General features: G+C 46.7%; 1 protein-coding gene across 4 annotated transcripts in view; it reads left to right on the top strand.

The window, feature by feature from the left end:
* The first annotated feature begins 9,448 nt into the window (after positions 1-9,448).
* Actr3b (actin related protein 3B) overlaps positions 9,449-12,242 on the top strand; it is a 95,322-nt gene continuing 92,528 nt past the window's right edge. For 3 of the 4 annotated variants that reach the window (XM_087657940.1, XM_087657935.1, XM_087657938.1), the window contains exon 1: positions 9,449-9,605. Coding sequence is in view for 2 of the 4 variants with exons in the window: in XM_087657938.1 (XP_087514064.1) it covers positions 9,562-9,605 (44 nt within the window). In the remaining 2 variants the exon portion in view is untranslated. The remainder of the gene's footprint in view (positions 9,606-12,242) is intronic. The other variant, NM_001191860.1, reaches the window with a different exon arrangement.

Here is a 12,242-nt window from a genome sequence, read left to right as displayed (position 1 = left end):
AGAGGGATGTTAATCTTGACTTTTTTTTTTCCTTCCCTTTTCCGAGACAGGGTTTCTTTGCATAGCCCTGGATGTCGTAACTCACTGTGTAGACCAGTTTGGCCTCCAATTCAGAGATCTTGCCTACTTCTGGCTCCCAAGTACTGGGATTAAAGGCATGGACCACTGTGCCCAGCAATCTTACAGCATCCCTTCAGGCTGCTGTATTTTGGGGCTGACTACTCATGCCTAGAATTTCAACTAGAACATTTTCTTCATTGATTCTTTCCCCTTTCACTGATCCCCCCCGCCCTCTCTCTCTCTTTTTCTCTCTAGGGTCTCAGGGTCTAGCCTGGAAGTCATGAAATCCTCCTGCCTCAGCCTCCCAAGGACAGGGGCTATATAAGCATTCAGTTCCGTGTCTCCCTTTGTGCAGAGCTGGAGAGGAAATGGGGTTCTTGCCACCTAGGCAAACACTGGACCTACTGAGATACATCCCTAGCTGTTTTCCATTCCTTGGGAAATTTTTCTTCTGTAAGAGACCCCTGAGGTGGCTTAATGGGTAAAGGATGCTTGCTGCTAAGCCTGGTGATCTGAGTTGAATCCCTGGAAAGCACATGATGGAAGGAGGGGACCAAGTTTCAGAAGTTGTTCTTTGATGTGATCACCCCCTTCCCTCTACCAACATGTGAAAAAAGTCCTAGAATGTTTGTAGAATTAAGACAGAGGTATTGCAGGATATTCGATTACATTGTGAACCTCAAGGATGTGAACTGGGAAAACCTTGTTGTGATGTGGCTCAGTCCTAGCACACACTTTTAATCCAAGAGCTCTCTGTAAACAAGAGGTAAATAAAGCCAGGGGGAGGTCAAGGGTGGAGCAAGCAACCATTGACAGGGGTGAACATCGGAAGACCCAGGACAGAGGAAGGACGGTTCTTTGAGTATTTGAGACAGAGTGGAGAAGGACACATTCCTTCTGGAATTCCAGTGGAGTAGGAAGGTCGGCTGGGTGCTTTCTCTGCCTCTCCGAGCTAGCGGCTTTCACCATAGCATCCGGTTCCTGAGTCTTCTTCATTTGGTAAACTGAACATTTGGGATTTTGTTTTGAAAAATAACACAGAGGGACTTTTAAACACAAGGAACTCGTGCAGCCTCTGATAGGTCATGCTTGTTAGGAGACCGACTCTGGGTTATACATGCATCTGTGGGATATGAAAAGGGCACTCGGGTTGGGGATTTAGCTCAGTGGTAGAGCACTTGCCTAGGAAGTGCAAGGCCCTGGGTTCGATCCCCAGCTCCGAAAAAAAGAACCAAAAAAAAAAAAAAAAAAAAAAAAGAAAAGGGCACTCAATCCAGGGGCAGGAGGTGAGGCTCTGCATAGCTGATGACTAAGGGACACAGACCACCTCAGCCCGAAACTGGGACACCAACTCTGAAAAGTACAAACAAAATCTGGGGATAACAGAATGAATAATTAAATTGGGAGGTCTGCCAAGGTTCTGCAAGCTGGCAGAGCTCTGAGGAAGACTGGGAGAGGAAGTACAAGGAACTGAGAAAAGACAGTTGGCATTTCTGCATCTCTCTCTGTCTGGATTGACAGAGATGAAGAACCCGCTGCTTGCCAGGGTCAGGTAGGCCCTGGGGGTGGGGCATCAGAATAGTGCTTGCTTTCTGTTCAGCCTCAGAGCCACAGACGAACCATTCCAGTGCCTCTCAGAAATGCCTCTCTGTTCCCAAGGCCTGGCAATTTGTATCTGTATGTCCCTCATTTTCAATCCAACAGTTTCAGAGATCTTTGTTTATACCTGGGAGATATCTTTGTTAATCCTATGACAGCATACTCCTCTGGCTGAGCCCCATCCTGTGGCTCTCTAGTCTTTGCACCCTATCCAGACCACGTGAACTGGATATAGAGACCATACAGATGCACCGAGACACACAGGTACACACACAGAGAAATACAAATAGCTTATAGATACACAGGCAGAAAGAAGCACACAGAAATGATAGACACATACACAAACACACTATATACATTGACACACACAAATACACTCAAATGTATGCAAATGGACACTCATGATTATCACAGCATGAAACATACAGAATTAAGAATGTTCTGTAAACTGGGTGTGGACACATCTTCAATTCCAGCACTCAGGAGGCCTCTAGGATCCTTTTGTCTAGACCTCCCCCATACTGAGATTACAGATGTGTACCCTGTATGTGTACACATACATAAGTTCTGGGAATCCAAATTCAGGTCCTCATGCCTTACCCATTGAGGTATTTCTCCAGCTTCTGTGCTACTTCTTAAAACATTCTAGAATGAACCTCTGCAAAGAGGGGGTGGGAACAATGTTCTCTCTGACCACTGTCTCCTCTCACCCATGATACTGTTTGTCCCAACGGTCTTTCTTTATTGTCCATCCTCCTTTGTGAGAGTAACCCCCACCTTAACCTCACAATAAACTCTACCTAGCGTCTACACTGGAGAAAAATGTGGGTGTGGTCTCACATGTTTGTAGTCCAAGAACTTGAGAGGAAGAGACAGGAGGCTGCTTTAAGTTTGAGGGTCCACGCTATTCAAGTTCCAGGCCAGTCAGAACTATATCGTGAGACACTGTCTCAAACAAAGAAAACAGAAGAAAGAAGAGAGAAAGAAGAGAAGGATGCTTACTCATGCAAACCTGTTGCTTGTGTGACTGAGCAATGGCAAGAAACGCAGGCTTCAGCCTCTGGCAGCACAAACTGTCCTGATCTCTTGGAGCCTAATTACACCGCTCAGCAGTTTTATTCCATATTGGCAAAGCAATTTTTCGGTTGGATACTACTCAGTACAGAGCATACAGGGGATTGCCTTGTGGAAATTCATGGGCATTTCTTACTGGAAACAGAAAATATTCAAGAGCTCAAGAGTAGCAAAGTGTATCTGGAATCAGGCAGGGGCTGGTGCCACACGGCAGGCTGATACCTGTGTGCACCAGGTGCTGATTTTTGTAAGGGTTCAGTGTTTTCTTGTTTTCTCAGGGGAGCAGAATGAAATGAAATTTTAATCTATGCTAATTTTAAAACGATGTGCCTGGTGTTCTTATTTGATTAAAAAGCTATTCGTAGTAGGGATCTTGTGGGAATGCTCTCAAGATTGGAGGTGAAATGCACTGAAAGAAGTTTGTAAATGAAGATTCCGTTGTAAACCAACTCTCCCTACGCACAGGGTACCTCGGAGTATCTGACCAAGGTGCAGACCTCAGACCTCACCTCCAGATGCTGACACAGGTACAGGCTCAGTGATCGGCGCTGAGGAGAGCATGAGGAAGCTTCAGAGTGTTTTGTCGAATGAATTAAAATGAAGTTGGAAGGCTGAGTGAACTTCCAACAGGCTTTTGAAAGACAAAGAGGATGAAGTCGGCGAAGAAGGTTCTAGACTAGGGGGTGGGGCTGCAGGACAGTTCTGCAGGTTTGGAAAGTGGGGTGTGGCTTGGTCTACACAGACATGTCCAGGGTCATAATATGAAGTGAGATAGGATGGAAACTTACTTTCCTCAGCACCAGTCACCAGGTCACATGAGCATGAGTACCACACTTCTGGTTTGGACCAAATTCTATACTATATTCTATAATATAACAGGATGTATTGCAGAAGGTTTGGGGGAAGAAAACTGACATGTTATATGAACTTTCTGTGTTTGGTAATGCTGCCTGCTATAGCAGTCCAATCTATCTAAAAATGTCTTTAGGGAGGCAAAAGCCTGGAGACAATGAGAATGACAGTAGGAACAGAGGCAAGGACTCGGGTCAGGACAGCTCAGCTCAGGGACAGACTTGTCTAGCATGCAGAAAACCCTGGGGTTGATCCCTGGTTCTACACAAAGCAAGCACTCCTGTAATCCCAGCACTCAGGAGGCGGCTTAAAGGCTGGAGGATCAGGAGTTCAAGGTCATCTTCTCACACATCATGGGTTCAATGCTAGTTAGCCTGGTTACATGAGACCTTTCTTCAGTGAAGGAAGAGGAGGAAGAGGAGGAGGAAACAAAGGAGGTGACTGAAAAGGAAGTGGGGTGAGGGGACCGAATGAGGGAGCTCTGCAGCTGGGTAGCTTAGGGAAGAGAGAAGCTCAGAAGGGGCTGTGGAGGACCAGGCTGCAGCCCAGAATAACTGCCCAGAGCAGAGACAGAGACAAAGCTGTGAACAGGCTCAGATCTCTGGAGTTTTTCCTAAAGTCTGTGGCTCTGCTCTGTTATCAACTCTCTTACCACTCTGAACACTTAGCCAATCAATCCGGTCTTGGATCATTTTCTCCTGCCGTTGCCAAGACAGCAGGGAGGTCCATTGAGAGCAGTGACAGGACCTTCCTCTTAAAGGAGAATGCCAGATACTTCCAAAGGAACCGGGTCCTAATCTTTTCTCTCTTTGCATCCTCATGGCAACAGAGAACACCCAGCTGGATCCTGCCTACAGCTCTGAGATGGAAGGTTTATGGAGCTGCTGGGTGGGCAGTTTTTGAAGTGAGCCTATGGTTTTTGTGTTCCTTTTCTTTCGTGGCCCTGCACAGCTAGTTAAGCACAGGAAGTAAGATCACATTATTCAGTTACTCATGGGCTAAGTTCCACAAGTTAGACAATCTCCAAGACTGGTTGTTTTATTCTTGCTGTCTTCTATGCATAAATACACATCACAGAAGGATGTTTATCAAGAGCTCATTTGAGGGACCGGTGCACACAAGATGGTAGGTAAGGCATGACATCTACCACAGAGGCCATGCACCATTCTAGAGAGGAGCTGTTTTCCTGTCAGGGCGAAGGAAGCCCTTGACTGGGAGAAGCATAAACAGAGATAACTTTTCTGCAAATGAAAGTTACTTGAAATATTTCTCTCATTACCAGTTTGGTTCAGGCTACAAACGAGGGAGGCAGGCCAAGCACTCACAGGGAAATGCACTCTAGGTTAGCATGCATTTAGTAGCAGGAGTTTTGCCTGTGTCAGAGAGTACATACCTCCTCGGTGATACAATGATGCTTACTTCTTCCAGAATGTGGGCATTTTGCCCCAGACATGATCAAAGTAGAGGCTCATGATTTCTGGAGCTTTCAATGTAAGAAAGACAAGAGGGTGCTCTGAGCACCATTTAATTTGCTCAGGATGCCATGACAGAATAGCCTGGCTTGCCTGTTGAGCAACAAAACTTTATTCTCTAACAGTTCTAGAAGGTGAAGTCTGAGATCAGGATGCTAGTTAGTGTTGTTGGGTCCTAATGGTGCATCTTCTACGTTTGCAGGCAGCTGTCTTCCTTTGTTACCCCCCCCCCCCCGCCTACAGTGTGTTTTATAACACAGCTATCCCCCTTTCTTGTAAATCAAAGTACACTCTAGGCAGGTATTGGCTACCACAGGCTTCAAAGGTCATGAGGCTCATCTCCAGACAGAGTAGTCACCTTTAACAGGCACCACGGCACTGATATCTACCTTTGCCGTATCTGGTATTATGAGCTGACCAGCATCTCCTGAAAGGACAGGTTGCAGTCTTAAGTTTTGGAATCTGTAAATGTGATCTTATTTGGAACATATTTGCCTACGTGCAGTAATTGATTCAACATAGCTAGCTTCCTTAGAAGGGGAGAAGATCAGGGGCCGGGAGATGGCTAAGGGAGTGCAGGAAATACTTGCTGTGCAAGCACGACGACTTGAGTTCGTGTCTTAGAACCTTTGTGAAAAGTTCACGTATGGCGTGCACTTGTGATCTCAGTGCTAGGAGGTGACAACAGGTAGATTCTTGGGGCTCACTGGCCAGCCAGCCTAGCCTACTTGATGAATTACAGGCCAGTGAGAAACCCTGCCTCAAAAAAAAAAAAAAAGGGTGGAGGGTGTCTGAGGAATGATACCTAAGGTTGATCCAGATGTGGCCTCTACATTCTTGCACATACATGTGCATGAACATCTACACACACACACACACACACACACACACACACACACACACACACACAGATAGATGGGGGGAGAGGAAAGGAGGGAGGAGGAGAAACCCACAGAAAATGTAGATGATTGATGATACAGGCAGAGATGAGAGTGATACAGGCCCAGCCAAGGAACCCCTGGTAGTGGGCAAAAGGCACAGAACAGAAGCCCCTACAGGCTTCTGAGAACACAGCCCCATCTACACTTGACGCTGGCCTCTAGGCCTCTTGAATGGTGAAGGTTTATGTATTAAGCCACTCCATTTGTGGTGATTTCTTCTGGCCCATTCACTAGGAAAAAAGGCATCGGTCAGTGCAGGGGTTCTCAACCTGTACGTTGTGACTTCTCTGGGGTTGAATGACTCTTTCACAGGGGTCGCCTAAGACCTTCAGGAAACACAGGCACTTATATTACGACTCCTGACAGTAGCAAAATCACAGCAATGAAGAGAATGTAATGTTTGGGGGTCACCACAGCATGAGGAACTGTATTAAAGGGTCATAGCTTAGGCAAGCTGAAGCTCACTGGGCTAGTGAAACAAAAGGGGAGACATCTGGGAGCATGGCTTCTTCAGAGTCTCCTCTCTGTCCCTCTCAGAAGGGAATTTATCACTATAGTTTTGCATCGTGGAGTTGCCGTAACCATGGTGAAAGTGATGAGGCTAGGCCCGAGGACCAAGGCCAGGGCGCAGGGCCTGCTGGGACAGAATGCATAGGCTCACGAGGACATCATGGAGTTGCTGATGGGTCTCAGTTACAAATGAGAAAATACAATTTGTTCATTCTAGGGCATCTAGCTATGTTTGTGTTCTACTGGCTGCCCACAACATCTTTTTAATTTTTGCATTATTTTTGAGACAGGCCCTAACCCTGCAGATTAGGATGGCTTTGGATGTTTTATCCTTTCTCACCAGCCTCCCAGGTGAGGGGAAAACAGGCACAATTGTAGCACAAAAACATCTTTGATAATCTTCAGGGCTAGTGATGTCTACAGGAAATTGCAGAAGCCAGGAAATCTTTCTCCTATCAGTGACTGAGTGGCCATCAGTCCCAGTGAGTCCCATGCAGAGTGGACAACCCCTGGCAAGGCACACTCTATACTGGTCAGCTTCAGGTTTCTCTAAAGCTTCTTCCTGGTGGAGTGAACAGGACATTTGGGTTCTGGGGTGCCGTCCTGGCTTTGTCTGTCTCCTCTCACAGAAGCACACACAGCCCATATTCTTCCTCTCCCTATACTCTGGGTTTCAGCGCAGACTCCATGGTTTTGGGAGACATCTACTTGACCTAATAGTCAAGGCCAGGGGTGCCGGAACGGCTTTCTGGACACTTGCATTTCTGTATCTAGCATTTGCACTGCAGTCGCCTGATCACTGGTGCTAGACTAGATTCTAAGGCAGCGGTTCTCAACCTGTGGGCTGAGACCCCTTTGATGGGGGTCATGTATCAGATAGTCATAGGACCATTCATAACAGTAGCAACATCACAGCTATGGAGTAGCAACGATCTGATCTTATGGTTGGGGGCCTTGGCAAGAGGAGGATCTGTATTAAAGGGTCGCTGCATTAGAAACATCGGGAATCACCACTCTAGGGCCAGATCCTGTGAACGACTTATTTACTGTTCACATTAGTCACCTTCTTTGCTCTGACAAAGCGCCTGGCAAAGGCATCTTCAAGGAAGTGTTATTTTGGCTCACAGCTTAAGCATTGCACGTTGCTATGACAACAGAAGGGGTCACACTGTGCTGCCTGAGGTCAGCAGCAGAGGGAGATGGAGGCTGGTTCTCAGCCAGCCTTCTCTTTCCAACTTCCCTGGGACCTCAACCACATTTAGGTGTGTCTCCCTCTCTCAGTTAGCACAATGGGCAAACTCCCTCACAGGCATGCTTGTTCCCAGGTGGTCTAGGTCCTGTTGACTTGACATCATTATCAATCATTGACCACACACGGTTAAAGCACATGGTCAATGTAGTAAATATACGTCAAGGAAATGATGCTAAAACACACGGCAATGCCAACAGCCTGCAGTAGGGACTTTGTTGCTTTGGTCCAGGCTTCAAAAACAGACAGACTGACAGACAATAGGAATGGGCAGGACATTAATAACATGCACAGAAGGAAAGATGTCTTGTCTGGTTCTGGGCCCCGTTTGGGAGCGTTCACACTTTTTATTTGTCTTCATATTTTCTCTTTAGTTCCCCTGGACATTGTTTTAGGTTTAGGATTATTTGCTCCCTTGCATGCAGGAAAAAAGGATAAAGAATTACCTATGAGTGGTCAAATAATCTAATTCATCTGTGGAAAACCCACAATTCTTTAAGTCCCAGAAAAGACCAAGTGAATTACTACATCTCTAGAAAGTTCCTCAGGCATCAGTCAAGAACTTTAGAGGCTAATGTGTAGGGCACAAGTGGGATTTCCGGTAGGTAGGCAGTTTCCTTCTTTAGTCTTGGTTTCCTCAACGATGCTGGGTGATCACCCTATCTTTCATATTGGAAATATTTCCTAGTTCTGTTGGTGTGGTATTGACTTAACCTAAGTGTTCTAGGTCATGTCGACTTGACACACTGTTAAAGCATGATCAATATAATAATATACATGGAGCAAATGATGCTAAACACACAGCATTTATTCCTTAAGACTAATTATACATTTGTTGATTTTCTCCCAGGATACATTTATGCAATGTTCTATCATAGAAAGTCGTCAGTATTTTTTTCTACAGTGAAGGTTACTCATTCATTCAACATTCAGGTGATTACTATCAGAGCGCTAAAGGTGTTAAGCATGAGGCCCTGTCCTAGGAGACCTAGTTCAGCAGAGGTGCTTATCTATAAATAAGTACCCAAACTAGCTTTAAAGGTTAGAAACAAAATCAGGAGGTTGTTGGGGTAGAGAATGAAGGGAACACCGAAGTGAGAATTAAGAGAAGAGAAAGCGGGGCTAGAGAGATGGCTCAGCTATTAAGAGCACTTGCTGAGCTTCCAGAGGACCCAGTTCGGACTCCTGGTGCCCACTCACTGCTGTCTATAACTTCAGCTGCAGGGGATCCCAAGCCTCTGGCTTCCAAGAGCACCTGCTCTTACATACATGCACCTACCAACAGACAGACACACACCCAATGATATCAAAAAAGTTGCAACTAGATAAGCCGAGAGTGGTGGTGCACACCTTTGATCCCAGCATTACCGAGGCAGAGACAAGTGGGGCTAGCCTGGTCTACAGAACAAGTTCCAGGACAGTAAGGGCTACACATAGAAACCCTGCTTCGAAAACAAAACAAAACAAAATTACGATTTGAAAAAAAGAGAGAAGAGAAAGAATTCAGGCCTCGCAAATGGGGTCATAGTCATCTTATGCTTGTTAAAAATAGACTCCAATCTCTTCCACTGCAGGATGGATGCAGAGGCTAAAAAGCCTAGCTGCCAGCAGTAAGGATGGCTGACAAGGGGGCGGAGCGTGCGCGTCCCCGATTGGCCAACTGTAGAGTGACGTCATGAGGCGGAGCCTCTGGGTTCCCGGCCGCTCCTGGGTGGGGAGCGGCGCGGGCAGCGACCTGGCAGCTAGGCTCTGGGTCCCCGGTGCACGCTGGGGCTGGTGGGGACCGAGCGCCTCGTGGACGAGCATGGCGGGCTCGCTGCCTCCCTGCGTGGTTGACTGCGGCACCGGGTAAGAGCCGCGCCCACTCACGCTTCGCTGGGCGTCCTGAAGCCATTTCCCCGCGGGGTCAGACCGCTGGAGGAGCGCGGAGGGACGAAGCGCTGAGGGACAGAGCTCAGTCTGAGGGTTTGGGGAGTTTGAGGGATAGGGCTCAGTCTAGGGGTGGGGTGGGGAACTGAGGGGACGGAGCTCAATCTGAGGGCATAGAGAGCTAAGGGATGGGGCTCTGAGAAGATGGGGTGCTGAGGGCATGGGGCTGCGGGGTTGCCGGGTGGGCAGCACCTCGTGGGGATGTTGCTGCAGATGCTTTCGCTGCAGGTCTTGCACCTGAGAGCTCAGGGTCCGGCCCCCTTCCCCCCACGACTGCTCCCCCCCACCCCCATGGTGCTTGTCACCTGTCTTCATACTTTGCACTCATGGGCGTTTTACCTTTCTCTTCTGATGTACCAAGCACCTACTTGTGGAGATGTTTACACGTGCCTTGTCAACTTGACACCCTGTCCCCCTTCCCACTCTGCTCTTTTCCACTCTGAATGGCACAGCCAAGCCCAGCCCCTGCTTTGGTTTGCATGCACTCATCTTTGCTTTACACACACACACACACACACACACACACACACACACACACACACACTGACCGATGCATTTAAAAAAGACTAACATTTTGAATAAAAAGTCTTCTTTTTTGGGAGGTAGATAGCTCTTTTCTTTTTGGAAGACGTTGATTTTTTTTTTTCAGAGGAGACCTTAAGCGTGGCTTATGCTGTCAGGCTTAGCTAATTTTAGGAAGGTGGCAACCAAGCCCTCCAACCTGGGGGTTTGGGAATACCTGCTGGCATTGCCGACAAAGTACTTCATAAATAGCCTGCAAATAAATTTAGCCTCTTAAAATGTTTTTCAAGGGATTGTAGTCCTTTGTCACCAAATAGTCTGTGGCATGTTCTCTTGCTATTCTTTCCTGTAGAAAAATATACTTGGTTTGGTTTCCTTGACAACCTTGTGGGGGTGTCTTCTAATTTGTTACAGTCCATCTCCTACTGATGTGTCTTTCCTTTTGGTACTGGGGAACCAGCAGTGATGCAGACTGGAAAAACATCCTTTATTTGTGCTAATTCTTCTTTTGGAAATACACGTTCTAGAGAAGTTTTGTTGCCCTGTATTTGAGAAGTTGCTTACTTCCAGACATGCTCAAAGCAGTAGGGCTCTCCCAGCCCACTCTGTATGTGCTGGCTCCCCTTACAGTCTCACCCTAACTGGTACTCCCTTCAGTCTGGTAGTGTCAGCAGTGAAGGCAATATGTAAAAGTTGTTGTTTTAACGTCTGCGGGTGAGATTTTTGGTTGCTGAAATACGAAGCATTGTGCAGTGGTACAGCAAAACAGTTCTCCCCGGGTTTATAAACTGTGTTTTATTTCTTATTAGTAAGCTGAGATCTTACTCATTGTTCTTGCTATAAATATCTAAAGCATGCTCAGTTTTGACCTTTTGGGGTCAGTGATTAATGCTGCTGTCACCTCCAGTGGATCATCATGGCCCTGGGTGCCTCAGGGTGTCATCTGTGGGCTGTCATAGGCTCTGGACACAGTGCCAGGGACCTGGGGTTCCTATGGGGTGTTTTCTGCCATTGAAGCCCCTGTGGTTATCATGACTTCCTAGTGCTCAGTGTGTGAGCAGAAGGAAGGCTGCATAGCCTAAACGTGCCAGCTTCCATGTATTAGTAACTCTTGTATTTATTTTGGATTGAGTTTTTACCTCAGAATAGAACTAAATGTAAGATACAGCTGAAAATAGCAGGGGCTGGGGGACAGAATAGACTTGGGAGATCTCATTTTGGACCAAGTTATACCTCAGAATAGAACAGTGCAGCTAAAAATAGCAAGGGCTGAGGAACAGAATAGACTTGAGAGATCACGTGGGCACTGCTGATGAAATAAGTGGACAGATTTTTGTTTTGCATTGTGTTGTGTTGTTTTGATGGTGATAGGCGTCAAACCCAGCGATATTGGTAAGGGAAGCCTCTGCCACTGAATTGCACCCTGAGGTCCAGTCTTGTCCGTCTGTGTGCCCTCTCTGTTTCTCTGTCTTACTGTCTCTGTCTTTCTCTTAAATAGAGTCTTCTCATTGTATAACCCAAGCTTGAACTGGACTTGAAGAAATCCTCCTGCCTCAGCCTCCTAAGTGTTAGGATTACGGGTGTGAGCTAACATGCTCATCTGGCCTGTGTTTTATAGGAAATACATTTCTTTTGTGACCTCGAGTCTGATGAGCTGCCAAGCTAGCTGAGTGGACACAGGCATGCTGGGGACAAGAGAGAAACAGACGAAGGTATCTGTGAGGCCCAAAATTAAGTCTCAACTATTTAAAGGCTGCTGAGCTCCCAGAGAAAACACCACAAACCCTGTCTCACATCTCACCCAAACGTTTAAGGTAGTTTTACACAGTTAAACCATCTTTGAAGTGATTCCAAGCTTACTGAGAACTGGGAGAGAGCAAATCTATTCTTCCAGGTTCAGCGGCTTTGAACGTCATGCCACCCAAGACTCCTGAATGTGCTCTTACTTTTCTGAGCTGCTTAAAAGAAGGTTGTTGGCATTACCCTCCTAGATTTCAGTGCCTACTTTCTGAGTGAGAGCAAGGATTTATATAA

This window comes from Rattus norvegicus, chromosome 4 (assembly GCF_021556685.1).
Source record: "Rattus norvegicus strain SHRSP/BbbUtx chromosome 4, alternate assembly SHRSP_T2T, whole genome shotgun sequence".
Taxonomy (NCBI): Eukaryota; Metazoa; Chordata; class Mammalia; order Rodentia; family Muridae; genus Rattus; species Rattus norvegicus.
The sequence above is the reverse complement of the archived record's forward strand: the minus strand, read 5'-3'. Positions and strand labels throughout refer to the sequence as shown.